The 21,993-nt window shown below is 45.8% G+C and overlaps 1 protein-coding gene across 1 annotated transcript; it reads right to left on the bottom strand.

The window, feature by feature from the left end:
* Window positions 1-1,400: 1,400 nt before the first annotated feature.
* Window positions 1,401-21,892, bottom strand: acss1 (acyl-CoA synthetase short chain family member 1). The gene is made up of 14 exons (XM_082556557.1): window positions 20,044-21,892; window positions 15,217-15,313; window positions 13,106-13,305; window positions 9,027-9,202; window positions 8,798-8,950; window positions 7,602-7,749; window positions 6,377-6,514; window positions 6,131-6,223; window positions 4,871-4,983; window positions 3,055-3,181; window positions 2,849-2,976; window positions 2,544-2,607; window positions 2,147-2,268; window positions 1,401-1,863 (listed from the first exon to the last, which is right to left on the bottom strand). The coding sequence occupies exons 1-14, from the start codon at window positions 20,345-20,347 to the stop codon at window positions 1,678-1,680; spliced, it is 2,049 nt and encodes a 682-aa protein (XP_082412683.1). The 5' UTR covers window positions 20,348-21,892; the 3' UTR covers window positions 1,401-1,677.
* Window positions 21,893-21,993: the final 101 nt, after the last annotated feature.

Here is a 21,993-nt window from a genome sequence, read left to right as displayed (position 1 = left end):
TGTATAACTGGAAACAGCGTTCTCATGTGTGATTATCACATTGTATTCTTTAAACCATGTAACAGAATATATAATATATATAATTTACTCATAGTCATATTAATGTCTAATGTGATTGAGTTTCCTCATCTCTACTTATGTGCTGATGTGTTCACTGAGGCCATTGTATGGTCCATTTTGGCTGCATTTCCATGTTTTAAACATGAAATTTGCTTATTTAAAGGGTGTCTCATGTATCTCTTATGCAGAAATATGTGTTGCCTAGCTGGACAAATGTAGCACAGGTCTACTATTATTGGCCTAATGTATTTTAACAATCATTTCAGCATCCAGATAATCTCTTTCATACTCCCTTAGATGAATTTAGCCTGGTTGTCATGAAATAGGCATTTGAAACAATAACTACCAGTATCTTCGAATGTGTGTGATTGCACTAATCCTACACATTCTTTGCAAGACAACTGGGTGCTTTTATGTAAAGAATGATCTGAGAACACTGAGGCTAATGAAGTAACAAGAGAAACATAGTAAGTAGTCTTTCAGTTTGCATGATCAATTTTGATTATTGTTCATTTTCATTTACCATGTCAACATGTTTTAGAGCAACGTTTTCTGATTTTGAGCTCTTTTAGGTGTAAGTCATCGTCAGTGATCACCCTAAGCCCAAAGCAACACCAAACATGGGCAACCAAAATGCATCATTTTGTTAGCATGTAATTGTTCTCCCAATTCTTAGAAATCAGGAAACAACAAAAATAACAATTTTAACTTACAGACATGAAACACTCCCCCACCCTGGAAAAAAGTCCATTTTGCCTTTTACAAAAATATAAGGTTAGTGTAATGTTAGATTTTGCATTACTACCTATGACTGAGACCTCAAAGGTAATTCCTCGACTGCTTCAGTAACAGCCTGGTTGATTTTAACAAGTTAAGTAAATTTGCGGTCAATTTAGACTCAATTCAAAATCTCCTACTTGGGACGAACACTAAATGTAAATAGCTGACTTTCTAAATAAACCTATCCATCTTTGCAAGGTCAATTTTTGCTTTCACTAAATTCCAAATGTTTAGCCATAATTAGCTTAGCTGTCCTACTCTTGTTACTGCTCTTTCCTACTGCTGTTACAATCTTGTTGCATTATATTTCATTTTGAAATGCAAAGATATATATCTAAAATCTTGTAACTAATAATAATAAAACAAGAAAAGTCTTCCCCTTACACCCAGAAAGCTGAGAATTCTTATTTTTGATCATATGTTTTGTCTGTATAGATATTTTTTATTTACAAAGTCAAATTTACAGAATCTAAAACAGATTTAAGATCTTTACTGTTTTATGGTTAAAACTAATTTGATGTTGTTCCAACCTTAAATAAATAAAAGCACACAGACCGATGTGAACGTTTACTGTTTATTTCTGTGTATTTACATCATCATTGCTTAATTGCACAGTTTGAGATTTCAGACTATAAATATGCTGAATTTAAGATGACATGAAGAAATAAAATAAAATCATTTAAAAGTTGGATCCATTGGTAACGAGAGAAAACCGCCCTCAGTGTCTCGGCGTCTTTCTTCCTCCAATCAGCAGCGGCACTGACTGCCGCACTGCTCCTGATTGGAGCAGAGCCTTCACCTGTACGTGACACCCCGCCCACCTCCCTCCTAATTCTTCTACTTCTTCTTCTCCTCCTGTCTCTGCTTTCTGTACGCTTCGTGGGCCTCTATGATCTCCTTGACAACGGACGGGTCGTCCAAAGTCGACACGTCGCCGAGATCCTCAGTTGTTTCCATGGCAACCTTCCTCAGGATCCGCCTCATGATCTTACCTGAGCGGGTCTTCGGCAGCCGCGTCACCACCTGACAGACAAGAGTGGCAAACTGAGCTCTGATTGGACGACATAGCTGAACGCCAGCAAATAATGTGATCAATAATATAATCAACCGACAAATTACAAATGAAGAAGAAGAAAAACGTTTTGGTTTTGTAAAACGGACCGAAGCAGGAAACAATCAGAATATATGAATGTAAATATTCCAGATCACAGCTAAATATTTATGTAAATCTTCCTGTTTGTTGTTGTTTCTGGTACTTCCTGTTTCCTGCTGAGGGGTGTGGAGGCGAGTTCAGACACACACTGACCAGGAAGTGCTCGGGGACGGCGTATTTGGCGATCTTGGTGGCGACGAGGTCTCTGAGCTGCTGCAGCACGGCGGGAGCGTCATCACTGAGGTCCTCCTTTAAAACCACGAAGGCAAAAGGCACTGAGGGCACACACACACACACACACACACACACACACACACTCAGTGTAAACTTCGACAAACATCTGGAATCAGACCTAAATCTTCTGACTGGACAGTTGCACTGCCCCTCAGCACTCTGACTCGTTTCTCTACGTTTCTGACTCTGCCTGCAGACTCAGTGACGGCCCAGCAGGGGGCAGCAGAGTCTCATGCGCTTGATGTCATCATCATTAATAAAACCAATCAGGCTTTTTCATCTCTCCCCTTCCTTCCCTCCTTCCTCGTGTCCTTACCTTCTCCCTTGATGTCATGTGGGATTCCTATGACAGCTGTTTCTGGAACAGCTGGATGTTCGTCCTGCAGGGAAGAGCACATGCGTGTCAGCTGCTCGAAATCACAAATATTGAAGATGCACCTGTGGTATCCATATCAATCTCCTACGTCGCCTCGTTCTCGACTGATGGCTTCCACGTGATTTTCAGAAAACTTGACCTGTGACCTTGACCTCGGGGTCAGATCCTTCAAAATCCTTCAAATGTGCTCAAAGGTTTAAAGAGAGTAATACTCGGCACGTTTCTGAGGCCTGTGTGCGTCTCACCAGAGCGTCCTCGATCTCAGCCGTGCCGAGGCGGTGACCGCTCACATTGATGACATCATCCATGCGGCCCGTTATCTGGTAGAAACCGTCCTCTGAGCGGTAGGCTCCATCGCCGCTGAAGTAAAACCCTGAAATAAAAAAACGCGGCTCTCAGACGGTGACTCTACAAAACTACAGACGGCCAGGGTTTACGCTGTAGCACTGACCAGGATACGGTTTGAAATACGTGTCGACGAATCTCTGGTGGTCGCCGTAGATGCTCCGAGCAATCCCCGGCCATGGCTGACTGATGCACAGCGCTCCGGTGATGTCGTTACCTGACAGCTGCTCGCCCTGGTCAACAACAACACAACAGCAGGACACACAAACTGATGACAGAGGCCAGTTTAAAAGCAGCTGATAACATGTGCTTCTTTGCAGTCTATGCAGTTTTATTTCTCACAGCCAAAGAAGAAGGAAGTCAAATCTCGGCTCACCCTCAAAACTGAAAAGAGCCACACTTTAAAAAAACTAAAAACAACAAACATCACAACAAGCAGTTTGGTCAGTCTACAAGCTCTTGACATCGTTCAAAGAAGGTTAACAGACCGAAGACCACTCAAGTTATTTTTATTTGAATTATTTCCATTTCTCAACCTCGTAAACCTGCAGTTTCTCTAACCTCCAGCAGAGGCAGGAGTGATCCCCACAGACTCCCATGGTTACAGCCTGATACAGGAACCTGTTTTTTACTGTATGAAGGACTAAAGTTTGCATTATTAGGGGCGTGGCCTCTCTGACTAACAGGTGGATGCTAGCTCCACCCTGAACTGGACCCGTGGAGCGTGTCTGTGCTGCTGGAGACTTTTTAATGTTATTGAACAATTTCCAGTAAACAACTCAGACACTCAGAAAATAGGGAACGGGTCCCCTCCAGTTCATTCTGCTCTCTAACGTCTCACGTCTCCACCCTGACAGCGACGCCACTGTAAGTGGTCCGGTTAAATCCCGGACAACCAGCGGCTAAACTCTGAGAGGATTGGAGTGAAAGTGACCTCGAGGATGAGGAGCTGAAGGAGGTCTAATCTAATTGAGTCCTCTCTGATGAAAAACCCTCAACATCCGCAGATTACGCCTCTTTAACGAGTGGATAATTAATTTGGAGACGTGGCGATCGGAGTCCGAAAGTCTGTTAATCAAAGCAAACAGATGCTGCGGCGCCGTCTTAATGGAGAGATTAAAGAGAGGGTGTCACTGGAAGGCTCGTCCATCTGAAGGTCTGAGCGCGGTTAATGAGACGCAGGATTGATGTGAGGCTGCAAACAGCTTCATCAGCAGGTCCGTCTCTGAACAGCTGCTTCATTCAGTACGTAACGATGCTTCCTGCTCCTCTCTGACTCTGACGGGACCATTGGCTCCAACATGGACTTCCTGTTTCATCATTAAAACGTTCGCTGAGGTCAGAGGTCACTCACAGGATGCTCACAGATGATCAGACCTGCGGAGCTGCCCCCTGCTGCTCATTGCAAACAGTTTTATCGTCACGCTTCATCTGAATCGATTCTGTTCTTTGTATGATGCTTCGAGTTCTGAAGGTCAACCGGGGTCACAGGTCACAGGTTCATGGGGCTCACGATGAGCCCACCTTAACCTCTTTGTTTGGGTTCTTAAAGACGCTTCCCCTCTCATGCCAGATACCTCCAGGTATGCAACCTGTAGTGTTGTCACCTCAGAGGTGGTCCCGAGACCCCCTCCCAGGTGACTGAGCCCCGACTCACACCTGGACCCATATGACCCTAACAGCTCCTCCCAGGCTGGAACACTGAAGTCTGTGTTTTATTTATCTGCCGCGTGACCCTTCAGCTCGTCACGCGTGCTCGTCTGATCGTTTCATTATAAGTGAGAGTTTCATGATAATCGCCTGTTTGAATTGTATTAGGCTGAACGTTAGCATGACTGGGGGCGTGGCCTCTTTGCCTGCCGGATGCATGGCAGTGTTAAGTCAACACAGGTACAATATAAAGAGCAGAGACAGCAGCTCACCTTCTCTCCCATCAGGACGGGCTGGATACCAAAAAACGGCCTCATGGCCATCGCTGGAACGATGGGCGCTCCTTCGTCAGCCGGGCGTGGGGCGATGCAGACTCCGCCGGTCTCTGGGGGGGGACAGAAACATCACGCCGCTGTGAGGTTATCACAGAGGACACTGCTGATGCGTTCCATGCTTTCTACCCCCCGCCACCACCAGATGGCCTCAGAGGTCGCCTCTGACTGCAGCTTTAATTTCTTAATTTATTGGGATTTTCCTCCTTTTAAGAGTCAGAAGCAGCTGGCAGAGAGTTTAAAGTCCGATTTAAAAACACACTCTCGGACACTCGGTGTCGTGATTGTCGAGGAATTAGGTCACACGCGCCCTGCTGTCGGTGATCCTGCACCGTCTCATCCCGGGGGGGGTTTCTGTGAGGCTGCAGGGGGGGTCGGGGCATAAAGTGTGCAGGATTTGATCTTAATTCATTTTCTGCAGAGCTGCAGATGTTCTGCTGCTAATCGTTCAAATTAGGGTAAAGGCTTCACTAAAGAGAGAATCAGACAGACTTAGAGTCGGATCAGCGCCACAAACAAAGAGACCAGAAAACTTCCAGGAATTAAACCCGACCGCCGACTCCACAGCAAACACCCAGGCACGCTGTTTTTAATTGAATTTGGTAACGTTTCCGTGAAATCAACGGTTGTGGAGCCGTCAGTGAAACAGTCAGCGAATTTTGTCCTCGTAAACCTTGCTGAAGGAATCAGTTCAGACGCTCTACGAATGACTTTCTGAGTTCTTGGAAATGAAACTTAATAATAAAGCTAGCGCATGTTTTCTAAATGTGTGAGCAACGATGCGATCAAGAATATTTCCAGTGTTTGTTGTCATAATTTCAGGACCCGCAGACGCTGCTCACACCTTCAAATCGTCGATTCAAACTGTAAATAAACAACGTGCCGTTTCCCTCTAAACCCTTGTGCAGCGAACGCCTCGGCTGTGACAGGGAACGCCCACTCGGCACACCTGTGTGTGCGACCTGGCCAGACCAGCCCTGCCTCTGGGCCGTCGAGCAGCAGAGACACACCTGAGCCCCATCGTTCTGCTGCTTCTCACAGCTGAGCTTAGGTAAGACTGAAGGCTTTATTTTTGCTACTGATCATTTTTATGAACCAACCAAAGGCCTGGAAACCCTGGCGCTATCGTTCATCGACGATTAGAAATCATGCAAAAGTCAGGTGAGCACTCGCTGATAACAGTGTGTGGCTGAGTCTCACCTGTCTGCCACCAGGTGTCCACTAAAGGGCACCGCCCCTCTCCCACAACACTGTGAAACCAGTGCCAGGCCTCGTGGTTAATGGGCTCTCCCACTGTAAACGCACACACACACACGTTAGTACTTCTAAGTTTAATAATGAAACTCAGGTTATAAAACTAACTTTGTTGACATGTAGTGCGTAGATATTTCTCCCCAGAACACTCAGATCTGATATTTTGGCTGAAATCTGATAAAACCGTCCAACCTGATCCGAGCGTCCTCAGAGACGAGCGGTCGTACTTCTTCACCCAGCTCTCGCTGTACTTCAGAAGCAGTCGCAAAGCTGTCGGAGCGCCGTAAAACTGGCTGATCCTCAGACGCTCGACGGTTTCCCAGTACCTGCCTGAAGGAACCACAGAAACGAACATGTGGAAATATGAAATACAGAATACACGACATGCTTTCAGCTCAGTCACATGACGTTTCAGTCACATGACGTTTCAGTCACATGACTGAGCTGAAAACATGCCGAGTATTAAAACTTTGTTTGAAACAGAGACACCAAACACCTGCAGTCAAAACCCAGGGGTAAAAAATCCACAGTAGTCTAACATCCATCCATCCATCCATCCATCTGCCCGCCATCCATCCATCCACCCATCATCCATCCATCCATCCAACCATCCACCCATCCACCCATCATCCATCCATCCACCCATCATCCATCCATCCATCCAACCATCCACCCATCCACCCATCATCCATCCATCCATCCGCCCATCATCCATCTGCACGCCATCCATCCATCCATCCATATTCCAAATGTCCTTCTCCCCAGAAGCTCCTCCTCAGAGATCCTGATGTGTTCCCAGGCCAGATGAGATGCCTGAACCCCTGATGTGTGAACCACCGCAGCCGACAACCAAAGAGACCAGTACAGAGGAGCCGTTGTTCTACTCCAAGGCTCTCCCCGTTCATCATCTGACCAGGACGCCTCCTCGCTGATTTCCAATGGGCATCCCCAACAGGAATTAAAACTGCAGAAATACCCTGAAAGATTATGTATCGCACCTGGATACTGGAGCACCTCAGGGTCTTTACCTTACAACACCCTTCAGGTGAGTATTGTGATTTTATGCTATATAAATTAAATAAAATGTATTTAAAATAATTAAGAGGAATATAAACCACAGCTGGGGATTAAATGTCTGGAGTACTTACTAACACTTACACTTACTTCTGCACCTATCAAACAAGACCACAACATGACTATAAAATCACATTCACCTTGTGGCGCCTCTTTGAGGTCACAGATGTTTGAGAAAACAGAGGAAGTACGGTAATAAAACAATGGAGGTGCGATAAGCTGCCTGTGCAGGTAATAAAACACCTTTAATGAGTCACTAAAGCCTAGAACACCTGGTTGTACTTCCTTGAGGTCACCTGTGAGGAGAGGGCGGAGCTTCATGAGCTTCACGTGTTACTCTTACCTGGATTTGGATAAACAGGTGTGCTCTCAAACAGGACGGTGGTGGCGCCGTTGCACAGCGGGCCATACACCACGTAGCTGTGTCCCGTAATCCAGCCGACGTCTGCCACGCAGCCGAACACGTCGCCGTCCCGGTAATCAAACACGTGCTGTAACAATAAGGTCGGGGAAACCTGCAGTCAGCTGAGACTGAAGAAGTCACCTGGATGAGTGACGAAACGTTTCTCCCACAAAACGCTACGTCCAGATGAACAGAATCAACTTTTGGAAAATAAAGAATAAAGGATAATAGACACATTTGTTCTGTCATTTATGAGTAAATTTGGCACTTTTGGTGCTCCACATATAAACTGAGTGTGACACATTAAATGAAAAGTGTTTGTAGCTGAGCGGCTGAAGCAGCTGATCTGAAGCGTTTCAACCACAAACACCCCCCCCTCCCCGATACACACACACATTAGTGCTCGTTGCTCCTTTTTCACATAAATCAGCTTTTGTTCTGTTTCACATCCAAACAACCAGCGAGCCAAAAACTCTGAGCCGCTAAGCAGCTTTAGAAATTAGCACTGATAAATATTTGGCAGACATGGAGGTGTGTGTGTGTGTGTGTGTGTGTGTGTGTGTGTGTGTGTGTGTGTGTGTGTGTGTGGGGGGGGGGGGGGGGGGGGGTGTTATGTTTATATTCAATCATGAACAACAACATCAGGTCATCATGTGACACATGCAGAGGAAGCGGATGTCTCAATAAAGGCTAATTTAAAGCTTTTCAGAGGCAGGCTCGCTCTTCATCATCACCCTCTTCTTCCTCCTCGCCGGTGAGGCCTGTTATGTAATTGCTCTGCTTTGTCACAAACAGACACAAACAGCCCATTCAAAAACACGAAACTTTATCAAACGTCCTGCCAGAGGAGGGTGAGGGAGGGAGGAGAACCCCCCCTGCCCCCCCCCACTGAGAACAACGTCTCAGTTATTCTCAACTCTGCAAACATCGTTAGAACAGGTTTCAAATCGCTGACATAGAAATCATGCCTGCAGCCAATCAAAAGTTGGCACCTGACGCCAGAGAGGAGAACCTGCACTGACCTCTGCACCTGAACTCTGCCCTAAAGATTTTTGCCCTGGAAATATGAAATATTGTTCTCCTGCTGACGTTCCTCAGAACCTCCATACAGAACATTTTAGGAAGAGGACGAGTACCTGGAGTGTCAGGGATGCGTACAGCAGGTATCCCGCCTGTGTGTGGACGACGCCCTTCGGTTTGCCCGTGCTGCCCGACGTGTAGAGCAGGAAGAGGAGGTCCTCGCTGTCGAGAGCCTCGGGGGCACAGACGGCCGGCTGAGAGGACATCGCCTGCAACACGACACGGAGCTCAAACGCTGATCAACAATTCAATATTCAGATTGTATCGATAAAGTATCGATCTCACCTCCTCCAGCTGGACGTCCCTCTCTCCCATCACCACCGGCGTCTCAGTCCTCTGACAGACGAAGATGTGCTGGACGGAGGGACAGGTCTTTACCGCGGCGTCCACGGTGGCTTTGAGCTGGATGACCCGGCCTCCTCTCACACCTTCATTAAAGGTGATCACAGCTTTACAGCCAGCTGGAGAGCAGCAGAGGGACAGTTTGTCATGATTTAATGATGAAGTGGAGTTCCTCAGGGCTCAACCCCAGGTCCTCTTTCATTTCACTTTATTGCTTCTTTTAAAAGTTTCCCCGCGGTCACACTCAGGAGAATCAGTAAAGTCAGAGATCACTCCCAGGTGTTTGACATGTGACGTCACCTGATCTGTTACCTGAGGAGCACACACTGAGCACTTCTTCTTCTCTTGTATGACTTTAGAAACTCACTTTTCACTCGTCAAATGTTGTTATTCATTAACAGACGTTCCTCTGAGGGGTATTACAGTTAATCTGCTTTATGAATGGACTGTGAGTGTGTGTGTCACAGACACTGTTTGTGTGTCTGACGTTGTGAGCTGCCTCATTTTGTTTTTGTGGAATTTCATCTCATTTGAAAGTTTTACAGTTGAATCCGAGCCCTGAGCTGCTTCACAGATGTTGGTTGTAGAGAAAGTTTGATCCTGTCAGCTTTAAAATGTTCATTATTGTCACGATTACTAATATCATAATTCTCTGAATGTTTACATTTAAATGTGTTTTTGTGTCCGACAGTGAAAATCTGTCAACAGGAAGTCAAACTGTGGCTGAAAACGATCCAGAGTCAACCTTTGAACTGCATAAAAATATAAGAGTCTGGTGATAAAACGTTGCTGCGTCTGTGCCAGAGGTCGGAGGGCAGGTTGGCTCTGACTAAAGCGAGTGTGTTCTGCTGCTGGTTTTGGTTCATGTGAAGAAACTGTTGAAGTCCAGACAAACTTCCGCTCTCAGCTCACAATCTGCAGATAATCCCAGATTTAATGCAAAGGAGCATCAAATATGCAATAACAGAAAGTTGCACTGCCCTGTTTGCGCTTATTCAGCCATCAGCCACAGAGGACGCTGGAAGGAGGCAGGGATTGGCTGAAAAAATATGTTTTGGTAAATTTACCAGCAGCATGAGTCTGACGAGGATTTGCTTCTTAAATCTGCACCAAGAAAAAAAACTGAGAAATAACTGCAGAAACTCAGAGAAATCCTAAAAAGATTCAGAGGACAGAAGAATCGCTGGTTTCCTCATTTCCTGCTGCTGTCGGTTCAAACGACCGTTGGGTTTTATTGCTACTCCTGAAACGCCACGCTTCACTGATTTGTTTCCAAAACACATCCCTGGACGGTGAGGCTGACCTCCACGTCCCTGAACCCTCCGCCTGCTGTCAGACCAGACGCACCACAAGCTAAAAATGACTCTGTGTGATTCTGCGGGAATCGAACAGTCAGAGCTTTAAATGTTCAGTCTTTGTGAGAGATTAGATCGCACAGAGAGCGTGGGGGACTGACATGCAGGAAATGGTCTGGCAGCATACAGGTCACCTGTTCAGCCAGGTGAGGTTCAGCAGCAGCCCACAGGGTAAAGGTTTAACATGACCCCATGTGTGAAATACAGCAGCGGATCTAGGATGCCCTCGGGAGCTTTGAATTAGGGTCTCATACGGTTTATTACCCGTGATCATCCCATGGTCACCGGTGAGCGGTGCAGGAGTCGACAACAATATAGACGCTAGGAGACCGACACTCGTACCGCTCGCTCTGATGGAAGGATCGAGGGAAGCTCAGGGTTCAGTCTCTAACCCTAGCCATACCCCGCCTCCTGACAGGGAACTTTTACCTATTTGGCATCATCAACAAATATGTGACCACAAAGGAACCGTGAGGCTGAAGAGACGCGATCTGAACGGGAACATGTTCTAGTTCATGAAGCTCTGTTGGTCTCACACACAGCCCGACGCGACTCATCACCTGCTTTGTTTCAGGTGCGTTCCACGTTCCTGCTGCGAACTTCTTCTCTGGTTTCTTCTTTGTTCAGTGACTGAATGTGGAGCAAACGACGCATCATCAGGAACCATCTCTGTGGTGATGAAGATGATGACCTCTGCCCACAGCAGAGGTCACATGATGACTTCATGCACTGCAGGCGTGCTTACACCGACGTTTCTAATAATGAGGTGTTTGAGATTTTCCTCGAGTGGCTGAGGAAAGGTCGCGATCCGGCCTTTCAAGCTGTGCTCCACATGCGTGCAGGTTAGTGACATCCATAGCTGGCGATTTTTTGTTTTTATGGGCCGATGGATTTTTTTTTTTTTTTTTTTTATATGAAGGGTATATATAATGAAAGGTGTTGGATTGGCCAATTGGTCATGAGCAACTCTGGGCTGGACCAATTACAGCCGAGGAGGCCGGATGCACCCGCCCCCTTGTTTAGCAATCACGTGATTTTCGCGCATTGCATGCCGGAAACTCGTGGCAAAACAATCCAAGTACCGCATCAAATGCAAGCATTTGCAGCACCGCAAAACGTTCATTCTCCGGTTCCAATACCTTCTTGTTTTTTCTTTGCCGCACAAAAAAGGAATGTACAAAACAAAAGGAGAACAATGCCGGTCCGTACAAAGACAGACTCGACGAAAAGACAAAGAAAAGATAGGAGGAAAAAATCAAAGGAGTGAAAGAGTGGACAAAAGACATTAGCGTGCTGCCCAACTTTCACCACGCTCAGATTTATAATCATATGGTTCTTGGAGTGAGCGCATACACTCATGAAGTTTAGTAACTTCAGGTCACTGCAACAAGCCCAGGTACAGTTTACCGACGGATGGGTGCAGGACCTTGAAATGCACCGTGTAGAACGAAAGACCATCGTACGTATCATAAGTTTACCGGTCTCACAAATCGTCGTCATAAATACACATTCCTTAACCGTTTATTAATAGGACCTTTGAGCTCAACGGTAATTAATTAGCAGTGGAAATAATTTCTGGTAGCATCACAGAAATGTAGCAGTGACAATAATACTGTATGCTGTAATCGTACTGGGCAATTAGTGATACAAAACAACTGTTTTATCCTGTGAATAAAAGTACATGTTTTTGTCAATGTACCATAATAACAGAAGCGAAACGCAATATTGTGTCAGGACAATTCACTATTTATGCACAATAAACAAAGGAGCATAGCGCGACAATTTCTGTTCAGCGCCAGACTTGCTTGTAACCTATATCACCAGTTATGTTAAGAAAAATTACGTATTAACTACAACAGCAGACTGACCTCTGTGGAAATGCTTGGAGCAGACTAACCTGTGAGCTGGAGGGTTCTGAGACGTTATATTTGGTATATCCAGACCATCCGTCGGCTCTTACTTCGGAAACATGGCTTAAAACATTTCTCTTCAACGACGTAATCCGATTAAAAAAAAAACCGATCGGCTTCCCGTGGCTGTCATGCGACCGGCTGTTGCAGTTAATAATACAACAGCTTCTTGCCATTTTTTGTTTCTTTTTATCGCTGTGTAACTGAGTTCAATTGAAAGCCTGCGTGCGCTAGTACCTCTTGCCACAAGTTCCCAGAATCCTTTGCGGTTTTACCCCTGAATGACGTCACATTTTCAATCTTTATCCTGGTGGGCCGGTCTCTAGTCAAAATGCCCGGGCCGATTTTTTGTCCCAGTCCAGCCTTGGTGACATCTATCAGGTTTCCTCTGGTCTGTGGAACAGGTAAGGACTGCTGAATCTGTAAGTTTGCTCAGAGGAATCGTGCAGTGCGTTCTTGGTTCATGTTGTGGATCAAATCATTACTCCCTCAGTGTGTCAGCGTTCCTAACATGAATGAATGAAGCACCTTTACATGTCTGTTTGTTGGTGATCTGCACCTGCTGAAACAACTTTAACATCCATTTTCACCTCACCTCCTCAAAGCTCATCTTTCCTTAGAGACCCAAAGAATTCATCATAATGAAAATATCAATAACAACAATGACTTCTGTGTGTTTCGTCTCTTTGGCAGGAATGAATTTTCTGAGGGGCTGACATCAGAGGGCTGATGATGATGATGAAAGAGGTGTACTCACCATCTTGGATCCTTCCTGCTAGAGCATCAGAGCTGAATCCGGCAAACACCACGGTGTGCACCGCGCCGATACGGGCACACGCCAACATGGCTGCCACCGCCAGCGGAGACACGGGCATATAAATGGCCACTCGGTCACCTTTGTTGATCCCGTGACTCTTCAGGGCGTTGGCAAGGCGGCAAGTTGTCTCCAGCAGCTCCCTGCAGGTCAGACAGAGTGAGGATGATGAAGGTGGCTGATTATTTCCAGCTTTGTGTATTTATTCTCAAAGGGAAGAGTGGCTTTGCATGACTCGTAGTTTGAAATAATCCTTCTTTGTCTGAGTTCATCATCCGTCTAAAACCAGCTGCTTTAGCTCCTCCCCTTACATGAAACAGGACTAATCAGACAGCAGGACATGGGAGGAAACAATTAACAGCTGGTGAGAACCATCACCTGATGAGAGCTGAACCTGTGTCATGTTCAATGGCGCCACTCCGTGCATACCTGTGCTTGGTGTGGCTGTGTCAATGTCACCTCCAAAACACTAGTTGGCAGTGGAGTTCCTGTCTTCAGAAAGGATATCAGAAGGAGAGGCTGGAAACGGGAGATAACTAACTTGGAGGCACCTAACCAAAGGCCAATCAGTCACCACAGGCTATTACATTTGCAGACAGGTGTAGGTTAGGGTGGTGCAGGTTCAGGTGTGGCTACGACATAACGAAGGAGTATGACTCCCACCGTGACCGTTCTGAAAGCTGAACCTGTAAATTCGAGTGCAGCACCCTAAAAATATCCGGTCTTTAAGTGATGACGTATGAACCCTGGGTCCAAACTGCTCTGTTTATTAAGGCTGTTGTGTTTTTAACATGTTTTCATGTTTTGTATCTTGTTCTGTTTAATCTGAACAAGCCACTAAAAACAGTCAGTGATCACTGTCGGCCTCTGTTTTTATCACCACTGTTCATTTTAAAGCTCAGTTTTAAACCCTTATGATGTAACTGCAGCCCAGCCCATGCAGCAGTATTTGAATGACTAACCTCGTATTGTGGATGGATTATCTCAGTTGTTCTCCTGACTGAAGTTTGGTCCGTTTACAGCATCCTGCCATGCGATTGCATTTGTCCCTAACCATCAGGAACCTTCACGTTAACTTTTATCAAGTGGAAAATTGTTAGCGTTCATCCTCCAGCTTCACTGTGTTTATGCTAACATAGCTGTGTCGCTAGCGGTCACGTAGCACATCATTATCTACCAGCTAGCCCAACTTCAGTAACCCTACAGACGTCACTGCTGTTTAGTTTTCTGTCTTCCTTTATGTTGAAAGTGACAGCAGAGCTGTACGTTTTAACTTTTCATAAAGAACATGCTATATCATGTTTAGGTGGAAACTAGCGAGCTAACGTCCTGCTAACTTCTATCCATCCATCGATCCATTTTCTTCTGCTTCTCCGGGGCCGGGTCGCAGCAGCCCAAGCAGAGAAGCCCAGACCTCCCTTTCCCCAGCCACCTCCTGCGTCCGGAGTGAGGCGGGAAAGAAAGTGCGAGAGAGAGGGTGAGAGAAAAAAAAAACCCCACTGCTCGCATCATTCACTTCAAAGAGTGAACGAGTCGGCTCTCAGAGCCGTTTCGTTCGCGACCAACACATCACTAGTCGCAGGACGTTTTGGGACACAGCTCTAGAGTCATTGTGGTTACTTCCTGTTTTACTTTGAAGGTTAATCTTCTGTTGTGCATCCTTCTAGTTTTACATCCTGCCTGGTGTTTCTTGCTGTGTAATCTTTGTTCACTTCGAGATGATGTTATTCCAGTTGGACTTTGCTGTGTTTGGATTTGGTTATCTCCTTTGGTTAGCTCCCATGCTGTTGGCGGAGAGACTCTAAGCTGAATATATCAATCAGACCATCACAGCTGTAACTGAAACCCTGCAAAGTGAAGCTGCTGACAGCTGAGGTTTCTGGAGCCAGGTGAAGATGCACAGCAGAAACACCTGCTCCACCTTTACGTTGCTCCAACACCTCTGTGGCTTTGCTGCGAGCTGATAAGATAAAGAGCGGTGTCATCTGCATAGAGGGAGGTCATGGCTTGATTTCTATCAGTACAGCTGATTAAATGATAACAGGTGTTCTTACCTGTAGGTGACCTTCACCTCAGTGCCGGGTTCATCTTGTTCCCAGATCAGAGCCACTCGGTCCGGATGTTTTTCCACGTGGACATCCAGGCAGTTCACTGACAGACAGACAGCGACTCAAACTGAAGCTTCAACAAACTAAACTTTTTATCAAACATAAAAATCAGATTCAGATCACACAGTGCTCACACAGATTTACACAGATCTGTGAACAACATCTGAGAGTCATGGGTCTTTGTTTTTGTAGAAAATGTTTCAGATCTTTGAGTTCAGCTCATGATAAATGGGAGCAAAAATAAAAGTGTTGAGTTTTTGTTCAGCACCAGGAGAATAAGCTTTAAACATTTCATGCACTGTCCCAGTATCTCCGATCATTTCCAGGTCCCTTGTTATCATTTAGCAGACTGGTGACTCCAAACGTGAGCAGAAACAGCACAAAGTGAACCTTTTAAAGCCAAAAATACAAACGTGTCACAGACAAGGCAGCTGCAAAAACTCGAGGCTGGACACAAATGAGGACGGCAAACAGAGACAACGGCACGGGGAGACTGAGCCTATTTATACAAGAGACCCAAAGAAAACCCAGAACCAACACAAAACAGGACGGCACTGACCACAGAGACCCAAAACCCCCACAAGGGAAGGCTGCGAACTACAGGGAATAAACCCTGGAAATACGCGGAGCTAAAGAGCAGCGACGAATGTGGAAATCAAACTCAACTAAAACCAGAGCAGAACGCAAGTTCACAACCTCAGAACTCTCTAACGCTCTACGACCTGAGGCACCTGTTAGTCAAAGAGGCCACACCCCTAATAGTCAGTCCTACATGCTACACCTGTAGAGGTGTTATGGGGGTAAATTATCTACAGAAACCAGAAATGTTTGTGTATCAGGCTGTGAATATGTTGACTCACCGCTGCCTCTGCTGGACACTAGAAAAACTGCAGGTTTAAGGCTTTCTTTTTCAGCCCTGGATGGCTCAATGCAGCTCCAGAATTCAGAATCCAGAATTCCTCCTCACGGCTGCTTAGTCCCGTCAGCAGCTACAGGAACGTCTGATGGAGGTCTGAAGGTTACGCACTGATAGATTTACAGACCGGTCTGACTCTGAGTGCTCCCAGAGTCTCAGAGATGGTGTTTGTGGTGAAAATCACACCGCCAATATTTCACTTTGCTCACTTTGCTTCTGGATTTTAAGCCACGGAGGTGGATTTCATACAGAAACTGACTGAATAAAATACGATTAATTCTACTAAGCAAACGTTTGAAGCTGAGGAAACAAATGTTTCTCTTCATTGTTTAATAATCTTTAAGAAGACAGGATTCAAGCCAGTGTGCCAAACATCATCACACTCCTATATTTACTCGTTTTATCTCATCAGGTTTCAGTTTATCGTGAAACCTTCAAATCCTGCAGCTGCACCTGTGTCCTCTATCCCTCGTGTTTTGTGGCGTCAGCATCTCTCAGATCCTCTAATGATTAATTCTGTATCTGATGCAAAGTGCTGCAAACACATCGTGTGATGCAGAGCGTCTTCATTTATGTTCTGATTGAACATTAATCTGAAAATGGGCTTAAACCTGCAGATCCTGTCACGCAGCAGCTTTACAAAGTCATTTATGTAACAAAGAGCAGGAACAGAAAAGAAAAGCATCCAATCAGATTGGAGAGAAATCCTCCAGCCGGCATTATTGGAATATTATTGGATTATTATTGGATTATTATTGGATTATCATGAGAGAGAGAAAAACAACAGAGGAGGATAAAGAGAGAAACGCAGTCAGGTCACACCCTGCAGAGAGGCAGATACTCAGTAAACCATTAGTATTGTAATTACTCACAGCACTGTCTCAGTTACTTACTGTCATGTGTTTACACACTAACATGCACACAGTAAGATAACATATGAAACTTCCAGTCTGATCGCTGACTCTTATTTAACCCAATAAACAAACAGTCCACTGACTAAATCTTGATTTCTATCAAATCGTATCAATAAAGATCAACAAGCACAGCAGTGACAGCAACAATAACCTCTGCTGCAAACACTGAAGCAGAAACATCTGAACATCAGAAACAGCCAGCTCCTCCCCCTGCCCCTGCAGGTGTGTTACTGATCAGGTGAAGTGGCTTTATTGTAATTTTGACCGTGTGCAGTGGTTCAGTACACAGTGAACTGAGACAGAGTTCCTCCAACACCCTGGTGCAGACAATCAGCACGGGACTGCATGAAGTGCAAATGTGCAAAAACACAACAACAGTGCAACATTAGACACAAGCGTCCAATAGAAATGTGCAAAAGACTGAGCAGAATGTAACTGTGTCAGTCCAGTCACGGAGTGTTCAGGAGTCTGACGATTTGGGGGAAGAAGCTGTTCCTCGGTGAGGGGTGTGTGGCGTCCTCCATGATGCTGGTGGCTTTGCAGATGGAGCAGGTGTGATAGGTGTCTGTGATGGAGGGAAGAGAGGCTCCAATGATCTTCTCAGCTGCGCTCACTATCCGTTGTAGAGCATTGTGATCCGATACGGTGCAGTTACCATTCAGACAGTGATGCAGCTGCTCAGGACGCTCTCGATAGTCGCTCTGCAGAAGGTGGTGAGAATGGCAGGAGGGAGATGGGCTTCCCTCAGCTTCCTCAGGAAGTAGAGACGCTGCTGGGGCTTCTTAGTTATGGAGCTGGTGTTGAGGAACCAGGAGAGGTTCTCTACCAGGTGGACACCAAGGAATCTGGTGCTCTTGACGACCTCCGCAGAGGATCCATCGCTGTTCAGTGGACAGTGATCTCTCCGTGCTTTCCTGAAGTCAACAATCATCTCTTTTGTTTTGTCCACATTCAGAGACAGGTTGTTGACTCGACACCAGTCCGTCAGCTGTTGCGCCTCCTCTCTGTATGCTGACTCGTTCTTGCTGATGAGATCCACCACAGTCGCTCAGTGTGGTGGTGTTGGAGATGCTGTTGATCCAGATTGTCTGAGGCCTCTGCGTCAGGATCCAGGTGCAGAGAGAGGTGTTCAGGCCCAGCAGGCTCAGTTTAACAATCAGGTGCTGAGGAATGATTGTGCTGAAGTCTATGAACAGCATTCATCAGGTGTCTTATTGACAGGTGTATTACTGACATGTGGGCTTGAGCTGAGCTTCAGGGGTCACCAGTTTCTGCAGTTATGGTCTGAAACATAATCAGGTGACAGTAAAGGTGACCTTTGACCTGTTGAATATAAAACGGCACCACTTGAGGGTATGATCCGGTTTGGATGAAGTCCAGGTGAGTGTGTGCAGAATCAGAGGCCGAACTGAGAGCTCTCGCTGTGTTATCAGCCATGCACATTCCTCCAGACCACGCCTCCTCCTTGTGCCAACAGCTCATTATCAGCTCAGTCAGCAGCAGTGGCTCCGCCCAGCGACATGGAAGTAATGGGTGTGGTAAAAAAACGGAAACAAACGACCACATGAGGAGATGTGCGTATTCATAAAAAGGTGAATACATGATGAGAAGCCTGCGGCACAGGACTGAACTTTGCCTTCATTTTATGATCATTATATGTACTCACATGCATTAACACAGAAACAGACACGCCCACATGATCGCTAACATGCGTTTGTTTAAAAGGATTCATTCATGTGCAAAAACACATGACTGTCTGCATGAATAAAGTTTGGTCTGAAAGCAGAGCCATTATTAACCTTTAAATGTGTTTCGGTCCGAGCCACAGAACAAACGGACACATTTCTGAATGACGTCTGGTGAGTTTTTTCTGGCCTCATTAGGAGCCGCCGTACAAACACTCAGACGGGCCAGAGCTTTAAACTGTGACTGATCAGCAACAAAAGAACACCCCCATCACACCCCCACCATCATTACACCAGCAGCTCCGACTGTGAGACTGTGAGGTTTCAAACTGAGCTCAGGCCTCAATGATCAAACTGCGTGACAACAAAACCTTCATTTAGCCTCTTCATCAGAGCTGCAGACCCACAGAGTCCTTTACATTTCCTGCAGGCTTTATTTTTTCACTAAAGCATTAAACACAGTCCAGAGAAAATCAAGGTACAAAACTACTGACTTATACTTAATCAGATAAAACATTTAAACACATCAGTAAATGTAATTAAAGCAAGCAAGCAATTTATTTATATAGCACTTTCAGATCAGCCCCCAGCTGAACACAAAGTGCTGAACACTTGACATGCCAAAAGTGATACATTGAACATGTTAAAGAATAAGAAAAAATAATAATAATAATATTAATATATGTATTAAAATGGAAAATAAAATGATTATTAAAATGTCATTTAAAATAATAAAATTAGCACAAATAGCAAAAACAATAATAAAATAGCATAGAAAATGACGATGAGCATTACATTTAAAACAATAAAATCAGGGTCAGACTGTGTCATAAGCCAAGGAGTAAAAACAGAAGGGCTGCTAGCTGCAGCAGCACCGTTGTTACTGATTGATGGGAGATTAGTGTGGAAACAGCGGAAGTTAAAAAAGGTGAAAATCTGACTGAAGTTTGGCTCCGTTCGGCTTTTTCTTCATTACAAACTTTGACTGAAGCGCACAAACAGCCGCACACACAGGCGAGTAAAATCAGGCACATTTTGAATGAAGTCTGGTGCAGACACTGGCTCCCCGCACAGAGGAGTTCAGGGCTCCTGCGCTCAGTATCGATCACTGATTAATAACAGTTATCAGCGTGTTATTGACTGGCACGCGCAGGAAACGTGACCGACTCTCCGACAGCGGGAAGTTTGACTGAGCACGACGGAGGAACTCGGATTAAATATCGGGATCGATCAGGTTATTGATCGACGGGAAACTCACCGGACACGTTGAGCTTTCCTCCCAGGAACCAGCCGATCCTCCCGCTGCTCAGGTCGCAATCCCGGACCCGGTGGAACGGTTCCACCCAGCGGAGCCTGTCGGCGGCGGCGGCCCCCCAGAACCGATCCGGGTCCGTGACGGAGAGGCGGTACAGGTCCCCGTGGGAGAGCCGGGACAGCTCGGTGCTCCAGGTCCCGGGGGCAGGAGCGTGAGGCTGGTAGGACAGACACCTGCTGGGTCCCGGAGCCCTGCGGCGGCTCAGCGCGGCCCAGAAGAGCCCGGACCCCCTGCTGCGCGCGGCCATGGCGATCCTGAGCGGTCAGCTGTGAGACCGGAACACCTCCGCTCCTCAGAGCCGGCCCCTCGGCCCTCCCACCCCTCAGGTGTGTCCAGGTGCAGCAGGTATGGAGGAACAGTAGTGCCGAGTTTCGGTGCTCCAGCATCCGTTATGAACATAATTATACCTGAAGTCTGAGTTTTGGATTGAAGAGTTAAAATGAAATTCTGAACTTATTTTTGTAAAAAAAATTAAATAAAAAATGAATTCACTCATTATTACTTATTATTTTAGAGAGTTTGTCTCATATTTATTCAGAAACATGTAATAAAAATATGTTTGCATTTTTAATCCCGTAATGATGTTTTTTATATTACATTTAAATTAAAGTCAGAACGTCAACTTTAATCTTTCTGTGAAGGTTCTCAGTCATCCAGGTCATCGTAGTCAAAGGAGCTTGGAAAGAAAAGCGTCTGGACTTCTTTAAGTTACTTGAAGACGTTTCACCTCTCATCCGAGAAGCTTCTTCAGAGGTGAAACGTCTTCAAGTAACTTAAAGAAGTCCAGACGCTTTTCTTTGCAAGCTCCTTTGTCAACTTTAATCTGCTCGTGTTCACTTTTTATTGTCACATTTATTTATTAAACTACAAACAATTTCCTGTCTTGTCTTCTTATTGTTAACGGTTACATCACTTCCTTTGTGAACATAAAGAAACCATTTAAATTTGAACTAAGGTGTCCCCGGCTGAGCGTCCTCATGAAGCCGCCCGCTCACATTAAAACCTGCAGATATTTAAAAGTGATGGCACGCCTGTAAAGGCACGCACTGTGCGAGCAGTTTGGGTGTTTTGCATTTCTAAAGGAGGCTCTGTGAGCCGAGTGTCCACAGATGTGGAAAAACCTGCGGCACAGAAACAAGCAGAGCGTGCAAAACACAACTTCCTTTCTGCGTGTTTTATTAAAATGTCAGAGCGAGGTCTGAAGATCGCACACAAGACCAAACGCGTCAAACAGGAAGGCCGTTTGTCATCGAGTGCGTGAGGTCGTACTTCAGACTCAGTTTTAGCTAAAGGAAGGAGGTGATTTGTCTTTCAGCCGGCGATGAGCACGAGGACGCTGAAGAGAAGCTGCTGGATTTGTACAAAATGAAATGTCTGCAGTGGACAGATATCCATGGTTACAGCCTCGACCAATAAGGAGCACGGATGCTGTATCACAGGATGGCTGGTCAGCTGCGCAAACATCTACTGTAATCTGCACATTTCCACTTTTTTTATTCTCAGAATTTTCTTTATGTCTTTATGTTTATAAAGAGACGAGCTGAAACACGAGGCTTTCAAAGATTAGAGACAGGAAGTTACCGCCGAGTGTTTCCTGTGTGGATAACAACAGTAAAACATGACAAAAGACACGATTAATCTGACGTAAACAGCTGATTCCCGCTGTCAGCGACACTTCAGCTTTAACCCTGTGAGCGTCTGAGCACCTGACCAGCTCGCCGACGTCCACGTTAAATCTGCGGCTCCTCGCATGCCTGTCAGCCAATAAGCTGTCACAATTATTAGCCCGCATCGAAACTGGGATTAACAGCTGCAGCTCTGACACGCTGACATGGAAAACATGGCGGTCTTTAACAGGTAAACAGAGACAACAGTAGCAATCAGCGGTCGCCA

This window comes from Aulonocara stuartgranti, assembly GCF_965226115.1.
Source record: "Aulonocara stuartgranti genome assembly, chromosome: 13".
NCBI classification, from domain to species: Eukaryota; Metazoa; Chordata; class Actinopteri; order Cichliformes; family Cichlidae; genus Aulonocara; species Aulonocara stuartgranti.
Note: the sequence above shows the minus strand (reverse complement) of the source record. Positions and strands in the feature narration are given on the sequence as shown.

Excerpts from the sequence above, each read along its gene's own strand:
- acss1 (XM_082556557.1), bottom strand. The coding sequence starts at position 20,347 with ATGGCCGCGCGCAGCAGGGGGTCCGGGCTCTTCTGGGCCGCGCTGAGC. Across the intron at positions 8,951-9,026 it reads GGGACGTCCAGCTGGAGGAG|GCGATGTCCTCTCAGCCGGC; the intron begins GTGAGATCGATA and ends GTCGTGTTGCAG. Across the intron at positions 7,750-8,797 it reads ACGCATCCCTGACACTCCAG|CACGTGTTTGATTACCGGGA; the intron begins GTACTCGTCCTC and ends TTATTGTTACAG.